This window comes from Nasonia vitripennis, chromosome 4 (genome assembly GCF_009193385.2).
Source record: "Nasonia vitripennis strain AsymCx chromosome 4, Nvit_psr_1.1, whole genome shotgun sequence".
In the NCBI taxonomy this organism is placed as follows: Eukaryota; Metazoa; Arthropoda; class Insecta; order Hymenoptera; family Pteromalidae; genus Nasonia; species Nasonia vitripennis.
This window is the reverse complement of record NC_045760.1, coordinates 18,808,866-18,830,871: the sequence shown is the minus strand read 5'-3', so window position 1 is coordinate 18,830,871 and position 22,006 is coordinate 18,808,866. Positions and strand designations below refer to the sequence as shown.

The window sequence follows — 22,006 nt, the reverse complement described above, 5'->3', positions numbered from 1 at the left end:
TATATAGGTATACACGCAGCGGGAGCCACACACGCGTCATTTCAGGGCGCAGGCGCCGCCGCCGCCGCCGCAGAGAGCCGTTCGCGTTCGCTCGCATATACAAGGCTTGCGTCGCCCTCGACAGTCGAGCTCCGCTGGCCGCCGCAGCCGCTCGCTCTCTTTCTTTTTCTCTTTCTACATCTACTTCTCCCCGTTTCACCGTCTCTGCTCCGTCTCTGCTCCGTCTCTGCTCCGTCTCTGCTCCGTCTGCGCGCGTGTGCCATTGCGCTGCGGAATGGGACAAGTGCCATGACGCAGGGACTGAAAGAAAATTGGTAACGCAAGGTACGAGCGGTGATGTGAGCCTCCGCGCGCGACAGGAGACTGGATCCGACCCCCCGCGGTCCTGCGTGTATACCTATAACACGGCAGAGGAGCTGAGAAGAGAAGCAAAGCAGAGGAGCGAACCTACAGCCGCCGCCACGACTGCGACCGAGGCAGAGGCGGAAGCCAGTAGTAGTGGTGGTAGTAGTAGTGGTAGTACTCGAGGCGAGACCGAAGCGACCAAGCCGAGCCATCGCAAGGTAGGCTCCACTGCGCTTCCTAGTCCTACTCTCTTTTTTTTTGCTCCGTCTATATAAGTATGTGTCTGTGGGAGTGTGCAGTCCGTACGTATGCGTACGAGGCGCCGCCACCGCCGCCGCTTATTGATTTCGTCATTAAGAATTCATACGTGTGTGTGTACACTCGCGCCCGCGGGGGAGTTACGAAACTACGCCGACGTCGAGCTTAATCAAGCAGTTATCGCGAGCTTTTTCGCGCTTCGGCTCGAATACACCACCACGGTACGTCACACGCTCGTCCCTCTATAATCAGCTGTTTCGGATCTGATTTCTCGAGAGCCAGAGAAAAGAGCCCGCTGGGGCTACATGTATACAGCGGACACGCTGCTGCTGGCGCCTTATATGCGAATCAATAAATTCAGCATGCCGCGAGCGAGCGAGCGAGCGAGACAGAGTGCAGTGATAGGGTTCCTTCTCCGCCTCCTGCGCCCTCACTAAAAATACACCTTCCTCGACCCCGATATCTCGAGAGGCGAGCGCGCGAGCGCCCCTCTGTCTCCCTATCTCCCTTTCTCGCTCACTCGCTCGCTCCCTGGCCCTTCCGCGCGGAAATGAAGGCCAATTGCCTCGATGACCCAAAGACCGACACCCAGGAGCTACGAGCAGTGAGAGGACTCTGGACTACTTGGCTGTTTGTCCTCCCGTCTATGAAGGGAGCAATCCGAGAGGCGTTGCGTCATTTTCGGAGAACAACGCTATAGGCACTTACCGCTCGCGAGAGGCAAACAGTTGATGGTGTATCGTGACTTGTGCGCCTTTCCGGAATCGATTTACTGCCAAGCTCGGCTGGATTCAAACGTGCAGTGCCACGGAGTATTGTTTTTTCTTTGTTTCAAGACAGGACACAGTTGCAACGGTTACTCGTACACAATTTTTTCCTTCCCTTCCTCCGCGGGCGCGAGGAAAAATCGAGCGTGCCGTTTTAACCTCGACGCGGAAAATCTAAGGTTAGTGCGGGAAATGAAGATATCAAGGCAATCGCCGGAGCGAGTGCAGCGCTCGGTTCAATTATATCTGCAATCAATTACTATAGCTGTTTCGCGGAGAGTATACGGGCGTCTGACTGTACTCGACTCTAATCACTGGCTTATAAGTTAACTGCCCCCCCCCCCACACACACACACACACACTGCCGCACTAGGCATCGTCAGCGATTGTGTGTCTAGTACCGCGACTCTTGAATAAGTAAAGCCACTGTCTTTGATGCCCCGCCGCGCGTGACACTTTTTTCCTTATATACTGTTCAAGCTAATCACGCCCTCTCTCAATCGCCCCATCGATCTGTCTTTTTGTAATTTCGTCGTCGATATAAAAGCAACTTCTCCACTGCACACTGGACGCAAAAAGCACGTCGTTATTAAATATTTCATACGCGTATCCAGTCTGTCGTTGGTACAACGTATACAACCGAGATTAGCCCAATTTCGAAGCGACCTAACGGACCTCCGCGTGTCGGAAAGCGTCGCTGCACCCTCGTGTCATTATCGCCGAGGAAAATTCACCCCACTTGTATTATCGTACATACGGAACAATAACGCTTCCTTCTCCCCTCGACAAAGGAAAAAAAGGATCGCGTGTTGTACGCGAGGCCTTTTCGGTGTACATATATATACTGCACGTCGAGGCGACACGCACTGCCGCCGGCTAATTCGATGATGACATTTTCGCGCGAGCTATAGATATAATACATCTACACATAGAAAGTTGCGCAGCGTATCGTTATCGCGCCAGCGATCGCCAGGTTCGTGGTTTTTCAGATCTGTCTCTTTTCGAAATGAATAGCCAGTCGCGTCGATGAAAAAAATATACGAGTACGAGCGAATAATAGCGAAACTCGAACTCTCGACGCGGACGAATAAAAACTTGCCGAAGAAAGATACGAGCGAAGAAAAAAAGAATCTATATATAGGTGTAACGCGACGACTGGAACGATAATAATTCAACGTCCACGCGCGAGCGACTTTATCTCCGCCGTAAAAACTTCTTCGAGCATGAACACGCGGTATATATACCTACGTGTATATATGGAGTATTCTGCGGGAAAATATACTTTCTTGACTTCAAAAACGGCGAGAAAAAATTGGTGGGGCACGCACCCGGACCACTTATTTCCTAATTATACATGTTTGAAACAATACAAAATCACGTTCCAACACTGAAGAAGTGCCTTGAGACACTGTTTTCTAAGCCCCTCAAGTTCGCGGAAAAATAGCCATTGTTCAATGACACGTACCTAATGCATAAGGGCGCACACCAAAAAAGTGCATCGGTAGGATGAAAGTACGAGAAAAGAGCTTTAATTAAAATACTTTAAAAAAATGCGTTGAAAATGCTTAATTCAGTCAAAAGTTACATGCAATTAGAAATGTTGATCTGTATAAGGCTCAGCCCAGAGGGCGTCTTGGTTCCCAGCCCCAAACCCGTATTAAATGTACATGCAAGAGCGTGTCCGTGAGCATATATATAGATATACATTTAACATGGATTTCCTAATTGAAAATCTGAAAAAATCATGAAAAAAAGGTACGAATTTCTTGACTCCGAAAAATACCGAAATGTTCATGATTTTTCCGCATTTTCAATTCCACGTAACTTTTGACCAAACCTAGCATTTTTAAACCTATACACATTTTTTGTTTGTGCCCTCATGCATTAGGTACGTATCGTTGAACAATGGCTATTTTTCCACGACTTTGAGGGCCCGAGAAAACAGCGTCACAAGGCACTTTTTCAGTGCAGTTGGAACGTGGTTTTGCATTGTTTCAAAGACGTGCAATTAGAAAATGAGAAGTCTAGCCGCATGCCCAACAATTTTTTGTCGCCGTTTTTGAAGTCAAGAAAGTGCATTTTTCCGTAGAATTCCTTGTAGAATTGCTTGTAGCGTTTTGTGGGGTAGCTCTTTGTTGATGAGGCGAGTTAATTTTCGAAGAGAAAATGAATATCGAGTTTGCAGCTTGTTAGTAAATTGGAGAAAATTACGTTATTATTTTTGTCAAGCCGTCGGCAGACCGATACTAAAAGAGCCAGCCTAATGATGCATGTAACAATGTTACAGCTCAAGGGCGGTAGAATAACGGAGCGGAATATTGCCTTTGATAAAAAGACCGATAGAGGACGCGGTATGATAGCGAGATTTCATGCATTAATGTAAAACATTTCATAGAAAATGGCACAAAGCTGCAGGCTTTCAAAGAATTACGCAATAAATTTAATTTTCTGCAGTTATTACTGCGATTACGTATAAAAATAGCCCGGTGGCAGTCAAGTTGAGAAAGAGACCTTTGATAGAGTAAAACCGATAGTCACAAATTTAATTCATCGCTTCATCGCGAGAGAGGATGCACTTGGTTACTGTTACGCCCGTTAATATCCATATGGCTGATAACACAATTCACGGTCATAATTGAAAAACGAAACGGAGTTTATTACATCAACCGCACGGCGCGCCAAAGCTACGATGTGAAATACTCGATCGTAGCGACGCACTTTTCGGAATTTTTCAGTCGCGAATAAAACAAAGCTCAAAGCGAACATTTCTCGCGCCTTCCACGCGGCGTATGCACATATGATGTAGCTCCCGTTTGAACCTCCGCCCACACGCCCGAGGCTCTTTTGCGCCTTGGACACAGTGTATGTACGAGGGAGGAGGGGTCGCCGTGCGCGCCGCGATTTTGGTGAATGAAGCGTCGTTGCATGCGGTCGCGGAAACGAGGGTAAGCGGCGACGGGTTTATAACGATCGCTCGCGCGCGCTGCTTCCACGCAGGCCGAAATGAGAGCGCAAAATGGACGAGTTTTTCCCTGGATAATGATCAGCGTGGCTACTGCGCGAGACAGCTCTTTTCGCATCGTGCATACCTATACGTAGGTTATTTCACGACTCGTCGGGCCTGCGGTAATTGCTCTCGGGGAAATCATATTTTGCTCTCTATCGCTCCGCCAAGCGAAGCTGCGCGGACAATAAAAAGGGAAGGAAAAGTTTCGAGAAGAAAAACTCGCCAAATTACGTAAGCCCTCGGCGAAGTTAAGCTCGTTCTATGAACTTTCGCGCTTAATTCTCTTCTTTATCTCGCTCGCTGCGTACGTAGCTCGAGCTTCAAAGAGATCCATTCCGACGAAGACTGCTTATATTCCTCTAATTGAGATCCGATCGTGTGTGTATATATATATATATATATATATATATATATACGCGCAGTTGAAAAGACGAGCGTTAATTGATTGTCGAAGGAATTAGGATCCTAAGAGGATTAACGTCTCTCCCGGGCAAGATCGCGATATAGAAATCAGTCGATCGAAGCTTTTGATATCCGAGAAATTAATCAAACTAAACGACGACTTCCCGGATCGAAGAGGAACGATTGTGCTTCTAATATTCTTTACAAGCCGACTGAAAAACGGATTTAAACTCTCGGGTCGTGACCCTACAAGATTATTGTTCTCGTGACTCATTTCGGGAAAAGCAATGGCACGCGCAGCAGCTTACTTTAAGGCGCCGGGTATATCGGCTCTCGTGGATGCCGAGAGAGAAATCGATAGCCCAAGCTCGTGTCGTATGAAAACAATTTTTTCTCGGCGCGCATGCCGACGGGTGTACACAAAAGAATGCTCCTCTCCAGACGGTGATTCAGCGCGACTTTGATTCGAAGCGTTATACTATTCCCTTCACGCTCTCGCGATCTCTGCTCCGCAACAGAAGCTTTTCCTTCTTCATTTAATTTGCTTTTTGCTTTTCTTCTCAAATTACCTCTTGCTCTCGCTTCTCAACGATTTATCGACAATTCGATACCGACAACGAGTGATGCTTTAGTTTCTTGAGGATATAATTCTTCGTTTTTCAAAAAATAAAATCTTTGGTTCCTGTCATTTGTTCTCGAAAAAACTAGCTATTTAAATAAACTCACACGGTGCGCAGCATCGCGCTGCTTTACATCGATATCTTCGAAAATAGGTCAACGAATATTTTTGAAATTTAACATTTGTCGTATAAGTAGCTTTGTGCGATGGCACTGCGATTGCGCGGAAGAAATCGAGCTAAAGAACATGCTAACTCGAAACAGAACAAGCAAAGGCTATACTGGCCCTTTCAGTAGAAAAAGTCTGGTTATGGTGTCTGTCGGACCCGTCGTCCTCGATCCAGCCGTTCAACCTGCACATACGTACACAAAACGCTATGTACTTTCCTCAGACGGAAATAATTTTTGCCAGAATTAAGAAACAACATAAATAATACGCCAATTCACAATGTATAAATCACCGCGGATCCCTCTCTATCTCGCTATCTCTCAATTTTCCCGACTCTCCCTCGCTTTATCTCAATCCCCCAGTCCCGTTTTTCCCACCGTGACTTTTATCCTCGACCTTGGGCCGCGAGGAAGTTCGTTTTTCTCCCCCGTCATGTGAACGTGTATACACGAACGAGAGAGCGATTTCATCGTCGCGCATGGAGAAGGGGATGCGAAAGAAAAGCAATATCAGGGGGTAGTGCGCGTAGCCCCGAGCCAATGTTTGCCGGCTCGCGACGCGAGTGCGTGCTCTATTGTGCTTCGCAAAAAAGCAAGCGGAAAACTGTTTTCGAAGAGAATTCAAGTATCGGCGTGAGAGCGGCAAAGAGAGTGTATGTATGAACATCCTCACGTATGTAAATATTATTCTGTTTACCGCAAGGATTTTCGCATGTTTCGTCCGTTGTTTGCTTTTCACGCGAGTTCACGCGTGCTCGCAATGATGGCTGTACGGGTCGTAATGTTTTTTTTCTTTTTAATTACTGACGTATCAAAGCTTTTAGCGCTGGATGGAATACATCGATTCTTTGACGTACCGTGCCAACGCACGTCCGCTTTTATCGAAATTCATCATTTTTTTTTCAAAACTACTTCCCGCGTTCCCAGAACCCGTCGAGTAGTAACACCTCGAGCCGGTCAGACACTTCGTTTAGTACCGAAAACCCTCGGCAGCTCGATCCCGCTCTAAAACAGCGTCGATCCTCGAGACTTTAACTCGGACGCGTCCATTCATCAGGGCGCCTCCAGCGGTGTGCAGATAAGGAGGCGCGCAATCTCTCGGGTGTATACATATATATATATAGGAGGGGACAAGCTGCGTCTATGGGTCGCCGTTGCTGGAAGACATTAAGCTGGTTTCGTGGCCGAAGGGTCCCTGTACCCTCGAGTGTGTGTATACAACGGAGATTTCGAGCTTAATTGGCTGGAAGGTGATAAGGGACGCGCGTGCAGCCATAGTGTTTGGCTTTGAATTTCGAGTGTCCTCTCGTCTCTCTCACTCTTTGTTATTTGGTCGTCGAGACTCGCCGTATGAGAAACCAAATTCGCTGTTTTTTTTTCCTTCGGTGTCCTTGTAGTCGATTTTTCCTTCGCCCGCGTAGCCGTTAACGTCCTCAAAACTCGGCCAATATAGCACATACATACGTATATAGAAGAGAGAAGGGGAGCTTGCGAGAGCTTCTCTTGGAAGTTGGCGTCGTCAGGGCTGAAATCGATCCGCGCCAATGGGGGAGAAAGACTATCTTCTTTAGTTTCCCCCGACAGCTACACTCGCGGCCTTTTTGCCCGCTCCTTCTACGCTGGCTTTTATTTTTCCTTCGACGCCGTGCTGTGCACCGCGTGTGTGTGTGTGTGTAAGTATAAGGTCGCCGCCACTGCGACGTGGGCGCTCTCAGCAAAGTTTGCCAACGAGTGAAAGGAGAGTGTATAGGAGATTTTTCCTTTCGCGCTGCAGCTTGAAAGGATTAGGTTTTTCGAGATCGTCCACGCGGATATATTTTTCGCGACGATGGAACGTGGCTTCGAAAAAAAAAAAATAGTAGGTGCATCAAGATAATTTATGCAAATCCGTTCTGTATCGATCGCCGAGATATAATATTATGATGATGCTATGCGCGGGGGATTAGCGGATGCTTGTGTGTCTATTATTACGATAATGTAAGTATAGCGCGTATACCGAGAGCGCATATTATTCAAATCAAGCGTATTTTGTGTCACCGGCACTATAACGGAAACTACCCCTCGCGGATATTATATTCTCGGAACGTGTTGCGTACGTAAAGCAGAGTTTTATTTAACATTTATGTCCCGAGGCTCTTTGTCAGCGAATGACAATAAGGGCATACGAAGTTTGTACTACAGGCGCAAAATCTCTTGAAATCCGCACAACAAGAAGTAGAAAGATAATATTAAAATCTCGACAAGCAATCTAATTTTCTCGCTGTAATATGCGACCGGAAGCTAGATAGTCGAGCTTTTTTATTCGCTTTCTGATCAGGACGTCAATGTAGAAAGAGAGAGAGAGAGAGAGAGAGAGAGAGAGAGAGAGAGAGAGAGAGAGAGAGAGAGAGAGAGAGAAAGTAGCCTAGGGTAAATTGCGTTAAACTAGCGTACATGCGTAAACAAGTAAAAGAGAGGAACGAGTCGAGAGTGCTCTAGCTCCGAGCACCCAAAGGGCCAGAGTATAATTCGATTTCTCTCGCAGGTTACATCGACGCATTTTGCCCGGACGAGAGACGCAAGATTCTCCGAGAACGTTACCTCATCATTCTCCCTGTGTATACTAGAGGATAACATCCATGTCCTCATCTAGCTAGCGTCGAAACAATACGATAACAATTATCAGCATCAGTTTGACCGACGGTTCGTATTACCGGAAAGCTTGTGGGAATCCGAGGTGCGCGGCCTTTTCATCTTGTCCGGAGAAGTAGCTCACGAATGATTTTTCTGAAAATAAAAGGCTATGATTTGTCGGAACAAAAGACCTCGGAAACTTACAGAACGAGGGAGCGCACTGCACACATACATACATATATAACTTTTATTATTTCCTGCTTTCAATTTCCTTACTGGCACTCTCGTAGGGAATTGAATTATATAGATGTATAAAGCGATATTTCAGACTGGAACAAGTCGTTCCTCTTCAATTGCCAAAAAATCCTTTCAATGGCAAAAACAAACGTGGCAATGCAGAAGAGGAGTTTCGTTATTTGAATTGGTGTTTATGCAAGTTGACTACTGCAGCTAGCGAAATTGGCTTCTCTTTGACCAAGCTAACCATTGCGGTTCTCTTTCGAGCTTTAATCTAGCTTGGCAAGTAGTTGCACCGTTATTCTTTGTCCTTCTTTAATGATGTCGAGCAGAAAAAGAAAGCTGCAAAAGACGTTTGTAGCACAGTGTGGCTAAAATCCGCTGTTAAGTCACGTCTATATCTGTGACTAAAGTAGTCCTTTTTTACACCGTGTTTAGCTAACCTCACGGTGCAAATAAGGACTACTTTAGTCACGAATCGGCGAGACTTGCGGACATTAGCAGTCTGAGCTATAAAATTTTATACGATACTCTTGACTTAAATGGTTCAGTTTTACACGGCGCAGTTAGGACCCGAGCGTAGCGTCGGGTGCTAACTGCGCCGTGTACAAAAGAGCCATTTAAGTCACATGTATCGTGATGTACTATTTATGCATAGGTTATTGCAAATGCACTCATAGCTATAGAAGTTATAAACAGAATTTCATCATTTAAAGAAATTTGTACTTGTACAGCATAATCTTAAGCAAAAGGTCTATTAAAAATGAATAAGCTGAACATTTTGTGAAATAACATAAAAGCAGTAAACTAAGCTTTTTATGCCTAAAACGGACAAGATCAAAATTGCTTAGAATAGAGCTGACCTTTTAACTTAAACAATCAAATGCTTCGTGTGCGAGGAAACTGACTGCGGACATTAAGTAATGCGGGGATCGAGAGAGTGCCCCGATAGATCGGGCAAATTATCGGGAACTTTGTCCAGGCTGCGAAGATCCAGGCTGTAGATATCGCGTAGACTTTTTTCATAACTTTTTCACGGTTATATCTTGTCTGCATCTCTTGGGGCGAATCGTTTCGTCGATAGTCCATCATAAAACCATGTCCTCCTATTGGCCAAAAAATAAAAACACGCGCGACGATTTTCTCGGAGTATCGGTCTTTTCCTTAAAAGGGTTATTACGGCGCTACATTTTTAAATAGACTGCGTTAAAAACTATCGATTATTCTAAATTCATCTCAAAGAAAGCGAGAGACAAGGCTCTCGGGTCGTATCTTCCTCTAAGCCCTTATTTCACGTATCGTGAATTACATGTACCAGTTGATGCAATGGGAGTGCTTCAAACAAAAAGGACGGTATAAAAAGCCTTGAAAACTTTGTTGCGTGTAGGGGCAGTGAACAAGCTAACGTTGTATGTTATTCATGCCTTAGAGGTATAAGGTAATAATTTGCAGGATAATTATAATTATTGTACGAATGCAGAATTGCGCCAGTATATAAATAGCGAAAAATATAATGAGCGTTGAAATATAAAAAGGTGCGAGATTATCCGATGAATCTTCGTCACAGACGTTCGGTATCCAAGCGTCAAGAGAATAATTTGCAGAGAAGCGAAAATAAATAAACTTTATTCGAGCTTTGAAAAAAAAATCCGAGGGCACGTACACCGCACAGCAGGAATTCCCATGCACGACTTGTAATATAGGCATCGAATTGCTTATTCTCGCGGCGTCGGCGAGCCCGCGGCGATAAAAAAAAAGAGGGCACGTGAGCGACGCGGGGTGCGTTGGCGACTGCTAGTCAGCGCTTTTTCCGAAAATGTTCGCGCGAAGCTCCGCCGGCGAATCAGCGAAATTGTTAACTAGTTACATCGGCCGTGACGAGAGCTTTTCGCTTTCTAGATTGTTTATTCCGTGTGACCTGCTACACAGGTGTCCGGAAAAGCGTTTTGGAGGCGAACTAGTTTTTCAACCCTTTGAAAAAGTACTGACGAATGTTATTGTTTTGTAAATTTTACGCGATCAAACGAAAATAGACAGTAATAATTGAAATATTTCACGAAAGTAATTTGTTGTTCGATTCTGTTCAAATTGCTTTGTGAATTCAATTCATTACATTGTTTATTTGAATGCATGTAATTTTCGTAGAGACGAACAAATTTTCTAATAAGCCCGCCGTTTCCTTAGTTTTACGAGCAGCTTGCTTCTCGACAGTGCAGTTCCGAGAGAATCGAGCCGCAGCTCTATGTATACCACAGGGTACATTTTAACCCATATTCAAAGTTTTGATTAAGTTAATATCCTTCACAGAGTTGTCTCAGCACTTCTGACATAATAGCGCTTTTCTTCTGCTGCGCAAACAAACACTGTATGTCAAGGAATTTGAATATCTCATATATCCCTTGATTGCGAGGAAACTTTAAACCCCTTATAATCGTATACGCGTATACGAGCTTATAGTAGTTTGTGTAATTTTGTTCAAATTTTTACTCAGAAAATTGACGAATTCATTCCATTTGATAAAGTAATCCGATTTTTCCCCACCAATCTTCAGTAAGTAGCCTGTAAAAATATTCTATGCGAAAATTCCTCTATATAGGATGGATATTTCTGTAGTTGCAATCAGAAAATTGAAAAATTCATTCGCCGAAGTGATCTGATTCCTGAAAAAAAAGGATATTTTTCGAAGCACGAAGCCCCGCGTAGAATAAGTCCATAACAACTCCATCTCTCGTCATGCCGAGCAACATGTCTTATACGCACAGAGACAGGAGACTCGTGAGCAAACGCGCACACTTTGCATCCGACTGACCGCCGATGAGAGAGCGCGAGAGAGAGAGAGAGAGAGAGAAAGAGAGAGAGAGAGAGAGAGAGAGAGAGAGAGAGAGAGAGAGAGAGAGAGAGAGAGAGAGAGAGAGAGAGAGAGAGAGAGCAACCCTGCGTTTTATAATATAATTAGCTGCGCCAATTAGCCAGCCGCTAATTGTTTCGCGCGTCGGAGAAAAATGAGCAATACACATCGCGCTAAGTCATAATGCTTCCGGCGATAAGAAAACGTTTGATGCATTGCACGGCAGCTGCTTTGTATCCCGTTTCCTCTCACGCACGCGTCGCGAGTTTACGTCAGGAACATTTTGCGGGCTCTGGCAGAAGTAAGCGTTAAACGGACTTGTTCCTTATTGAGGTGGTGGGGAGAGAACATGAAGGAATGAGTCCGTTTGAAGATTGCTTCTGATTGGCTGTCAGCTGCTATTCCTCGCTATTCCTTTTTACGTGTTATACCCCTTATACATGTATGTACTTATATATTGTTATGACCGGGTACGGGTTAACGTAAATAACAACACGTTATTAATAACTCAGCATAACTCAAACTCGAACTCTCTTTATTCAAATCGTACACGACTCAGCTCATCAGCTGTCACGATCAGATTGACTGAAAACAATAACATACGCGACGTCGTTGATCTCGTTGCTAAGGGTCGCTATGCGCGATTCTTGGTGTTCGAATCGCGCAACGTTCAGGCTCGGTCACAACAATATATACGGAGTTGCCGGTTTCTGCGTCGGTCGAATTTCGACTACTTACATTCTTTTCCAGCTCTTTCAATTTTTCAATGTGAAAAGTGCATTTGTGTTAGGAGTGATCGCAATATATTCTCCAGAGTCGGGCAACAGGTCATAAATCATAAATGCTAGACGACGCGGTACAGATTCAGAGTGCAAATATAGAACCTGCAATTTTCAGTCGAAGCGTGACGAGTTCGACACGCTTGACGCTTTGATCTGCTATTAACCTATACTGCGTCTCAATTTATCATCGAACACGTTATTTCAGTCGACCGAATGCGTTTCATTTTTCTTTTCGCGCTCACTCCACTTTATATAAAAAAATCGAACTCGTTAAAACTGCCATATTCCATTTCTCATTGTTGCAGAAAAAAATGAGACAGAGGCTGAGGCCGCGACGCTCGCGGATGGAGCGTCTGCCGCTGCACATAGGCCTGTTCTTGGTCTACGTGCTCTTCCAGCTGGTGACCTCGTCGTTCTCGAGCTCGTCGACGGCGCCGCCGGCGGGCTCGACCGCAGCCGCAGCAGCGTCGGCCGCGAGCAAAGCCGCTGCCGAGTTGTCCACGACTCCAGCTGGTATCGTGCATTCGTCGACCAGAGCCAGCCAAGAGGGACAAAAGGAGCAGCTTCCCGGCGAAACCGCCACGACTTTCGGGCCCAAGGAGAAGGGCAAGGAGGAGCCTAAGGAAGACACCTCTACCAAGGAGGGACTCGAGATACTCAGCAGCACGGTCAGTCGATCAATTTTTATTCGAGTGTACGTCTTTCGTAATGTTTTATCAATCGATTTGATCATGCGATAGTTTTCGCTGTCAAGAAGAAGAGCGTTAAATTAATCTGAAAACTTTCAAAGACTTGCTGTATCGCTGAGTTCTGATTCAACTTGATATCTATGTCGTTCTGTGTAAGAGCAGACGAGCTTAAATTCCGGAAACAAGTTTTTGAACTCTTATAATTATTTTTATGCGTGTATAAGAACTTTTTGTACAAGTGTCAAAACTAATAAACTTATTTAATCCACAACAGGTGACTCCGGACATGCAATCGACGACGCCGTTCATAGACACCCACCCCACGTGGCGACCGCGTCGAGAGAACTGTTCGCCACCGGCGATAGAGCAATTTCCCAGACCTCTGATGGGACCTTACGCTCGTAAACACGGCGGTCTCGTAATCCACGTGCTCGTGGCCATCTACACGTTCCTCGGCTTGGCCATCGTCTGCGACGATTATTTCGTCGCCAGCCTCGACAGAATCTGCGAGGGTGAGCATTTTATGCGATCACTATATATACAATATTGTTAAATCTAAATCGCAACAATCGCCTTTCAGAGCTCAAACTGTCTCCCGACGTAGCCGGTGCCACGTTCATGGCAGCCGGCTCTTCCGCTCCAGAGTTGGCGACCGTGGTGATAGGTGTATTCTTCGCCAAAGACGACATTGGCGTAAGTGCGCGCGTTGTATTTCATCTCAATTTATTGTACAGAGCTGTAATTAACGTAAAGTTCCTTTGGAAACGAGCAGGTGAGCGGCGTGATAGGCAGCGCCGTTTTCAACATAATGTTCGTGATATCTGTATGTGGCCTCTGCTCCAGTACGGTCTCCAAGTTGAACTGGTGGCCTCTTTGCCGCGACTGCTTTTTTTACTTCATCTCCATCCTCGTGATGCTCGGCACCATAGCCAACGAATCCATCTCCTGGTAAGTTTTTCAAAGTCAAAGACTTTCTCATTGACTGACGCACTATTGCGATACTCAGGGGCGAGGCGCTCTTCATGCTGATCATGTACGGAGTCTACTGCGTCGCCCTGGCGTTCAACTCCACGCTCGAGCGCTGGGCCAAGTCCTATAACATTCCTTGGCTGCCTAAGGACGAGGAACAGCCTGCCGAGCAAAGCGCTCTCGTGACCTACAAGAGCTTGCAGGAGGAACGCCAAGGCTACACCGACCCCAACACGACTGCTGTGGATCAACCCAAGACTAACGAAGGTCTGTGTAAATCGTCCATCGATTCGTCGTACCAATTAACCAATTACTGATAGATTTGGTAGGCTAACCATCTGTGGTTTGACGAAACAGGTTACTCAACGGGCGACGCCGGTTACAATCAGTGGCAGGATAGCAACGCACCGGCAGTGAACCAATGGGATCCCAATGACGCGTGGAGTTCCGGAGGACAAGCCGATCAGTGGAATCCCAACGACGCGTGGAGCTCAGACCACCACCAGCAGCAGTATCCATCTCAGCAGCAGATGCAGTCGCCGCCTCAGCAGCAGCAACAAGAGCAACAGCAGCAGCAGCCGGCTAAGCCTCCTGTACCCAAGCAGCCCCAGTACTACAAGGCAAAGGAGCCCGATCCAAATGAGGTATCGCCGCTCGTCAAACCGACCGACGGTGGAACCTGGGGCTTGTTTACTTGGGGTCTGGTCTACCCCATCCACTACATGGGACGACTGACGATGCCCGACTGCAGACAAGAAAAGTACAGGAACTGGTATCCCTTCACCTTCTGCATCTCCATGATCTGGATCAGCTTTTACAGCTACATCATGGTCTGGATGATCACTATCATAGGTACGTATTTTTGCGACCATACCTGCAGTGCATTCGCAATCGATATTTCCATTGTCGATTTCAGGTAGCACACTTGGAATTCCCGATACCGTGATGGGCCTGACGTTCGTCGCCGCCGGCGTAAGTGTACCTGACGCGCTGTCCTCGTTGGCTGTGATCAAAGAGGGTCTGGGCGACATGGCTGTGAGTAACGCAGTCGGCAGCAACGTCTTCGACATTCTGGTCTGCCTTGGGCTTCCCTGGTTCATCCAAACCGCCATGATACAACCTGGCTCTCACGTCAATGTCACCAGCAGAGGTCACCACTACTTGATTTATGACAGTTCTATACACTTCGCACCTTGTTGTACGGATAAGTCTCGCTAAAACTGATACTCTTACTCTTGCAGGTCTGACATACTCCACGCTTTCGCTCTTGTCAACGGTGGTGTTCTTGGTCGTGGCGACGCACTTCAACGGCTGGAAACTTGACCGACGATACGGTGTGGTGTTGATGATTTGGTACCTGATCTTCATAGTCTTGGCCTCGCTTTACGAGCTCAACGTTTTCGGCCAGATGAATCCGCCGTCCTGCTTCAGCGTGTACTAAATCGGACGAAGAAGAAGAAAAGCTTCCTGTACGCAACTGATTTAAGACGCAGCTACACTTGGGAAATGACGGGCAAACGAGTTGACGAATCTCTCGAATCTTCACCTGGCGGAACAAAAATGAGCATAGTTTAGAGGGAATCGATCGAAGAGAAATGTTGGATATGATACACTTCAAAGTTTTAGACTTACTGAATTTACTGCAGAGATGAGAACAAATATCATGTTGAAAGACTTAAATCTTATATCCGGGTACTGGTTAGCCGAAAGAATCATTTTTAGAGAATCAAAATGAAAATAGTAATTTAACTATGGCTGGGACCACAGCGCGGTTGAACGAGAAAAAGAAAGAGTACAGTGCGAAAGTGTTGAGGCGGGTACAAGAGGTTATAACCGCACGAGTGAACGCGAAGTAAAGGAAAGGCGAGAAAAAATCACTCGACGGACAATATAATCATCAGTATTATCGTGTACTTTAATTTGCCGTGCATCTCTTTGGCGAAAGTGAAAAGGGGGACAAGGCTAAGCCTCGATCGGTAAAATGCAATAGATGAGTGGAGAAAAAAGGATTTCGTCTATTTTAAACACCTTGGTTCTTTCGGTTTCTGATCTTATATAGTTTTAGCAGCGCAACCTAATCGCGAAAAATGATACTTTGAGAAGTATAACATTTTCTTCCAAGTTGACACGAGAGAATCGCATAATCATTCACACAATATCATTTTTATGAGAAAATATAAAATGCTTAAGCTGTTTAGATGAATAATTTTATCGCGTGTAATTGTTTTCTTATATTGTTACATAGAAATAATAGAGTAAATTAATCTTACAAGGGAAAGAATAGAACAATTTAGAAGAAAATATTAAACTTTTTAAATGTAGTTTAAGTACTACTTAATCGAAACTTATTGATGAAATTTAGGATATTTTAATCGTTGTTGACACATTTTTATCAGTCTTTTACCGTAATTTAAAATGAATCAGAAATTGCTTAATCGTCAAAAGTTCAAGTTGAAAAATCTCATGATATTTAGCGTCTGTTTAGCCGAAAGCACTGTCGGTTTCCGCAGCGCTAAAAAAAATCACGGTCCATTATTCAAGATCTACGAGTCAATAACTCCAAAGCATAACCAGTTTCCAAATCGAAATGCGAAAATTCCAATTTTGTAAAGTGATTCTTTTTAGCGCTGCCACGCGTTGCTTTTGCTCTTTGATGAGAAAAGCGCTGCGATTATCTTCAAAACTGATCTTCCACGCCGAATGTTAACAAGCGGCAGTGTAGCTTTAAACGAACGAATATCCCCGCGCGAAGTGAAGCAGCTTGGGACGCCATTTATATATTTATAACAATCGTTAATCGTTTTACAATGAAAAGGATAATACGAGGCTATGGGAATGCGCCACATTACGTGCTTCGTTTATCACACGTTCGATAATTATTTTCTGGTTCATTCTGGCATTATTTTTGTTGAAAATGTTGCATGTTTTTTCCAAAACTTTTTTAGCGATATCGAACAGTGAATAATATAATATAATGATAAAACAGTCATTATAAACGTGACTTATACAATATACAAAATATTATTATCCAGCAGTTGAAACATTATGAATTATGTGTCGCAATTTATATATCAAACGATTCTAAGAGTTATTGCATTTTACATATAAACTTTATCCTCAATCTCTAAACGAATATACAACATGTTTTAAATTACAAGTTGTTGATGAGCATCTAAAAAATTGCGTTTAAAGTAGAAAAGAGTTAGCAACATTTGTGAATGTACAACTTGCTAAAGAAACAACTGCTTCATTATTTGAACTGCGAACACGTGTTATGAGATGTATATTGGTCTATGATGCACGAATGTCGCTTCCACTTAGCAATCGTTGATTAGCTAAGTATAGTTATATTAAAAAAAAATAACAATTAAATTTTAAATTGTAAATGTTATATACACGTAAATGTGCATTGTATACGCGTATACTTTCGACTTAATACTCGCGACTTCGTCCCTGAATGCTTTTAAAAATAGCGCTTTTACGCTCTTTGCGAGGTAAATAATACAAGACATTAGAGGTGCTGTACACGTAAAGCAAAATAGAAAATGATGGAAACCCATATTGAGAGGATATATACCTGCAAAAATAGCGCGAGCTTTACATATAAAGTTATTAAGTAGGGATTAAAAGGAGTTTTTAACAAGATAAATTTAATATGTATGCACGATTAAAAAACGATTTTGTCATAGAAACAAAAATACATTTGAATGAATAGTTTCGCGAGACGCGTTTTTTACACGAAAAGGTTGCAAGAAGATCGATTTTTACTGCAATTCGACCATCACTTACACCTATAATAAAATCGATTTTTCGTGTATGAGTTATGTCACACAAAATTAATTTCTATCATTATAAATGTAGCAGTAAACTTTGAGTTATAGATGCAAGCAGTATTGCATTAGATATAATTCGACACCATTTTTATTTCTAGCTCAGCGTACTTTCGATAAAAGATGCACTTATTCGTCATTAATTGAATAACGATTGCATATCCAAAGATCAACATCCCTTACGGAAAAAGTCTGCAGCGAACTCTGCAAGGGTCTTTGAAGATTTGCTGGATTCTCTGTACTGTTCTTGACTTTTTTTATAAGGGACAAGGAAATTAATTCCTTATCAAAAAAATGCTTATAATTGATGATAGGATTGTAACAGAGAAAAATCGTTTTATTATGAACCTACGCATAATAAGGTACTTTTAAATGAAAAAGCAAATAACGAACAGCAGTGTGGCGAAATTTCGAAAGGCAATTGAGAAAGCAAATTCTCAGTGAGAAGTTGATAAAAATACTGAACGGAAAAACAGACGAAATCCCGAGGCTTATATCAGTCTGCATGAAAATTGCGAGCGCGAGTTTTAAGGGTATACGAGAGGAAAGACAATAATTGACGCAGCCTTATCCGATGAAAGTATCTACAACATTTCTGCGCGTTCCTTGAGATCTTACTGACATGCAAACACTTATAATACATGCGAAATAAAAGTAACCATATCCGTTTCTCGTTTCCCGATGCAACACACGATAAAATAGACGCACTATGAACTGCAAAACATACAAAAACGAAAATAACAAACGGAGTAATTAATTTTTTTATATGAAGCTCTTCGCGAGGGTACATATTTAAATGCAATATAAGCGGCGAGCGACTTTGAATGACAAAATCAGTTCTTCGCGCAGATTTATGTTATAGTACACTTACATTTGTCTACAGATAGTGTCGTATGAGTATGACAGATATCAATTATACTATATCTCTCATTTATGTTTTTCGAATTCTCCTTTATTATTCGTATTCACACATCGTATTCTCAACAACGAAACCATACATGGGCAAAATTTTTTTCTCATTTTTTGAATACCGTTACACGCATAGTATACTAATTAATACGCATAGTGTGTTCAGCAATAATTCAATACAATAAACTTGTTGTTAATTGTTCTCTATTGCTATTCCATTATATATTTATAGTCTTTATAAGCATTAGATAAATTAATTATTCAGACGAACTGCCCTCGTTCACGGCTACACTTAACGAAATATCAAGTTGATGTACAAAGATTTTCGCGCTTCAGTTCTCATCCTTGCAATTTTTATTCTGATTTCTCAGTCGCGCTAAGAAATACTTCGTATTTAAGGTATTATTCCTTATAAAACGAGTGGAAAAGTGAGGCGATTTAGTTAGCGTGGTATTATATCAGTGCTTATTATATAGGCCATTATCCTTTTTATTGCGTATGCATCAATAATACTGAAAGTCAAATGAGTTATCCGACGATTATATATATATATATATATATATATATATATATATATATATATATATATATATATATATAACATCAATTAAAATGTTGATCGTTTTATTCGCTAATGTTTAACTCTTCTAAGTCCACGTGGAGAAGTATATCTTAGCATATTTTTCCGTTGCTCGAATGTATTACATAACGATATCTTCTATATGTATTATAGTGTCTAGGATATGTAAAGTCTATCTTATTATTACCATCTCGGTGGATTGTTTCCATTTATGTATAAATACATTTATGGGGGCATCTATCTTATTCTATAACAAAAGGAAGAACGGGAACGAGTCAAGGATGCGAATGCATAGAGCATGTCAATGGATACCGCCGACGTTCGATCGACGAATCATTTATTTTGCTTCCTCTCGGCCTACCTCTACTTGATATATTGTTACAGTAGATGATAATAAATAATACAGGTATAATATGTAGCGCGTTACTTAATTATTTAAGAACAATGTAATGTTGAAGTTACTTATTTTTAAGTCAACCTATATGTGTATTATATACATAAGACATTGGTTAATGAGTATTAAAACTGCGAATTTATATCGTTTTAACATTCTCTTGAAAGCATCGAACGTATATATATGTTCACGTACTATGTTAACGACGTCATTTTTATTACAAAAAAAATCTGGAAGAAAAGCATTGCATTTATATACATGAGCAATGACTCTATAAGTATAAAAAGATAATAAATGTGTGGATACAATAATTGCGCTAAAAATGAAGTTACGAGTAACAAGTTTTGCTTTTCGCGCGTATTTCGGTGTCGAGGACTATGTATAATATACTTGGTCACAAGAAATACACATCGCAAAATTTTACAGAACTTTTCTGTGATGGTAAAATATAAACAATGGCCACGATTTATCAAAAAGATTAGAAAAACTCTTACTACTAATTGTTGATAGTGCAACATAGCGCATAGATGGAAGCTTGGATTTCATTACGATTCAAATTGATCGTAATACAACCATAAATTATCGGAGCTTAGTCAGAATTATAAATTCTTCGCCATGAACTAGTTAATCTCAATTTAATTACAAAAATTATAAAAAATAAAATATTACATATAATGTATGATTGCAAGATTCGTCGATCGATCGATCGATCCGATATAAAGTCGCAACGAAAGATCTCAAACAAGTCGTAAAAAGTATTAAATGATGTCGGTATCACAGACACAAGAGAATGAAAAACCTGCCCGATGATGGTCAAATGGAGACACACCAAAAAATCGCGTCTATTCCTGCCGATACGATGAAAGTCACGTAATCCGAGCGTCGAAGCGAGAAACCATAAAGGGGAATAACAAACGAAATATCAACAAAATTTAACGAAAGCACCTACAGGGCAAAAGTACTAGATGTGCGAATAAAAAATACAATGTCTTTTATAAGCGTTGCTAAACTTTCGATCATCGCATGCTATATAAGGTGTCCCGCGAATTGATGAACAAACTTATTCTTACAAGTCGTTTGTTTGTGAGTTCGATACAATCTATAGCAGGCCAAAAATTGCATGTTCATATGATGACTGTGGGGGAAAACAGCGAAAGTGCAGTAACGTCCGCGTTAAATGAAGTTTAAAAAGTAAACGAAGATACATGCTGTTAAATATATACACATATATATATATGTATATATATATATATATATATATATATATATATATATATATATATATATATTTGTAATGTCTGCCATTTTTCTGTTATATCGCTAGTGGAATAATAATCATATAATTTACAAAACTTCAGATGAAAAGAGAACAAAAAAAGTAAGCATCAACGAAAACAGTCCTAACGTCTTCGGATATTATGAGAAAAGCGAGATATATAAATATATAAATAATTTTTCATTGTTATATAATATATACATACATATATATTATATACACAGACATAGGAGGCTACTATATTAAATTAGTGATATATACAAATAATATATACGATATACATGACTTTTTCTCTTCCACTGTATTCTTCCATTTTTATTCGAGATTCGCGAAAGAGAAAAACGAACGCAGAATAATCTAGAGAGAAAAAACCAAGGAGTAAAAACGTCACGAGTGCAGTTTATCTCGACAATTGATCGTTATAGCTGGTGAAATAATAACAAGGGAATAAGTATAGAAAGTCAATCTAAATAGATGTTAATTATTAATATACGCGTACGTGTATAATTATACTGAAGATTATAATTATGAAGTAATCATCGAGCGTCAAAGCATGAACGTCGATCAATTTGAATGTGTCCTTAACAGTAGAGCCGTAGTGTTTTGGCCATTGCGTCGTCGAATAATGCAAAGTCAATATTTATAAATTTCCTCGGGGCTTAAAATACACGATGGCAGTATTGAAACTTGCGTATTATTTTTTACAAATACTGCAATTCTCTCCTTCGTTATGAAAACTTCGAAAGGTTGTCCGATGCGATATATACCTACTGTCTAGATTACGAAAACGAGAATCTCTGAACGATCTTGTACATGACATTGTATTCATTCCCGACTAGTCAATTTTCAAAGTGATGAGAAAGCGTTTTATTTTTGTTAGCCGCGATCATCTTCATTGCTGAGTACCTATAAAATTAATTGCGTAATAAGTAGCGTTAATGCATTGTAATGTATTTTAATATTTAAAGTGTGAGCGATTTTGAATATACCGTTACAGTTCATAATTGTTTTTGTGATCATTGACATAACTGTCAGGATTAACTTGAGAAACTGAAATTTTTGCGAACAAATATTCTATGAATCATTTTGACGGTGTAATAAAACAAGAATAGCAATGTCAAATTTGTATGTGATAAAATAAATAAGAAAAAAATTAATTATTATTCGACTGACAATACATTGGATTTATCTCGATCGCGTAATTTCATGTTGTCTGCACGTGGATATAATCATTTCTTATTTTGTGAAAGCACTTTTAGTTGCGATTCTATCGCAGTTCCTATATTTTACAATGATCGACTTACAAAATAAAAA

At 41.9% G+C, this 22,006-nt stretch overlaps 1 protein-coding gene across 4 annotated transcripts; it reads left to right on the top strand.

Annotated features, from left to right (window-relative positions):
• Positions 1-101: 101 nt before the first annotated feature.
• LOC100121602 (probable sodium/potassium/calcium exchanger CG1090) lies at positions 102-18,463 on the top strand. 4 transcript variants are annotated; one of them, XM_001605161.6, is made up of 9 exons: positions 102-563; positions 12,351-12,713; positions 13,009-13,246; positions 13,315-13,427; positions 13,507-13,682; positions 13,741-13,970; positions 14,061-14,555; positions 14,620-14,853; positions 14,945-18,463. In XM_001605161.6, the coding sequence occupies exons 2-9, from the start codon at positions 12,357-12,359 to the stop codon at positions 15,142-15,144; spliced, it is 2,043 nt and encodes a 680-aa protein (XP_001605211.2). In that variant the 5' UTR covers positions 102-563; positions 12,351-12,356; the 3' UTR covers positions 15,145-18,463. The 4 variants fall into 4 exon arrangements, with proteins under 4 accessions (XP_001605211.2, XP_008211874.1, XP_008211875.1 ...); XM_008213652.4 differs by lacking the exon at positions 102-563 and adding an exon at positions 1,338-1,549 and having other exon boundaries at positions 14,945-15,709; XM_008213653.3 differs by lacking the exon at positions 102-563 and adding an exon at positions 11,916-12,090.
• The last annotated feature ends 3,543 nt before the right edge of the window (positions 18,464-22,006 follow it).

Coding starts and splice junctions, on each gene's coding strand:
- LOC100121602 (XM_003427578.5), top strand. Junction 13,247..13,314: donor CCTCGACAGAATCTGCGAGG/GTGAGCATTTTA, acceptor ATCGCCTTTCAG/AGCTCAAACTGTCTCCCGAC. Junction 14,854..14,944: donor CGTCAATGTCACCAGCAGAG/GTCACCACTACT, acceptor TTACTCTTGCAG/GTCTGACATACTCCACGCTT.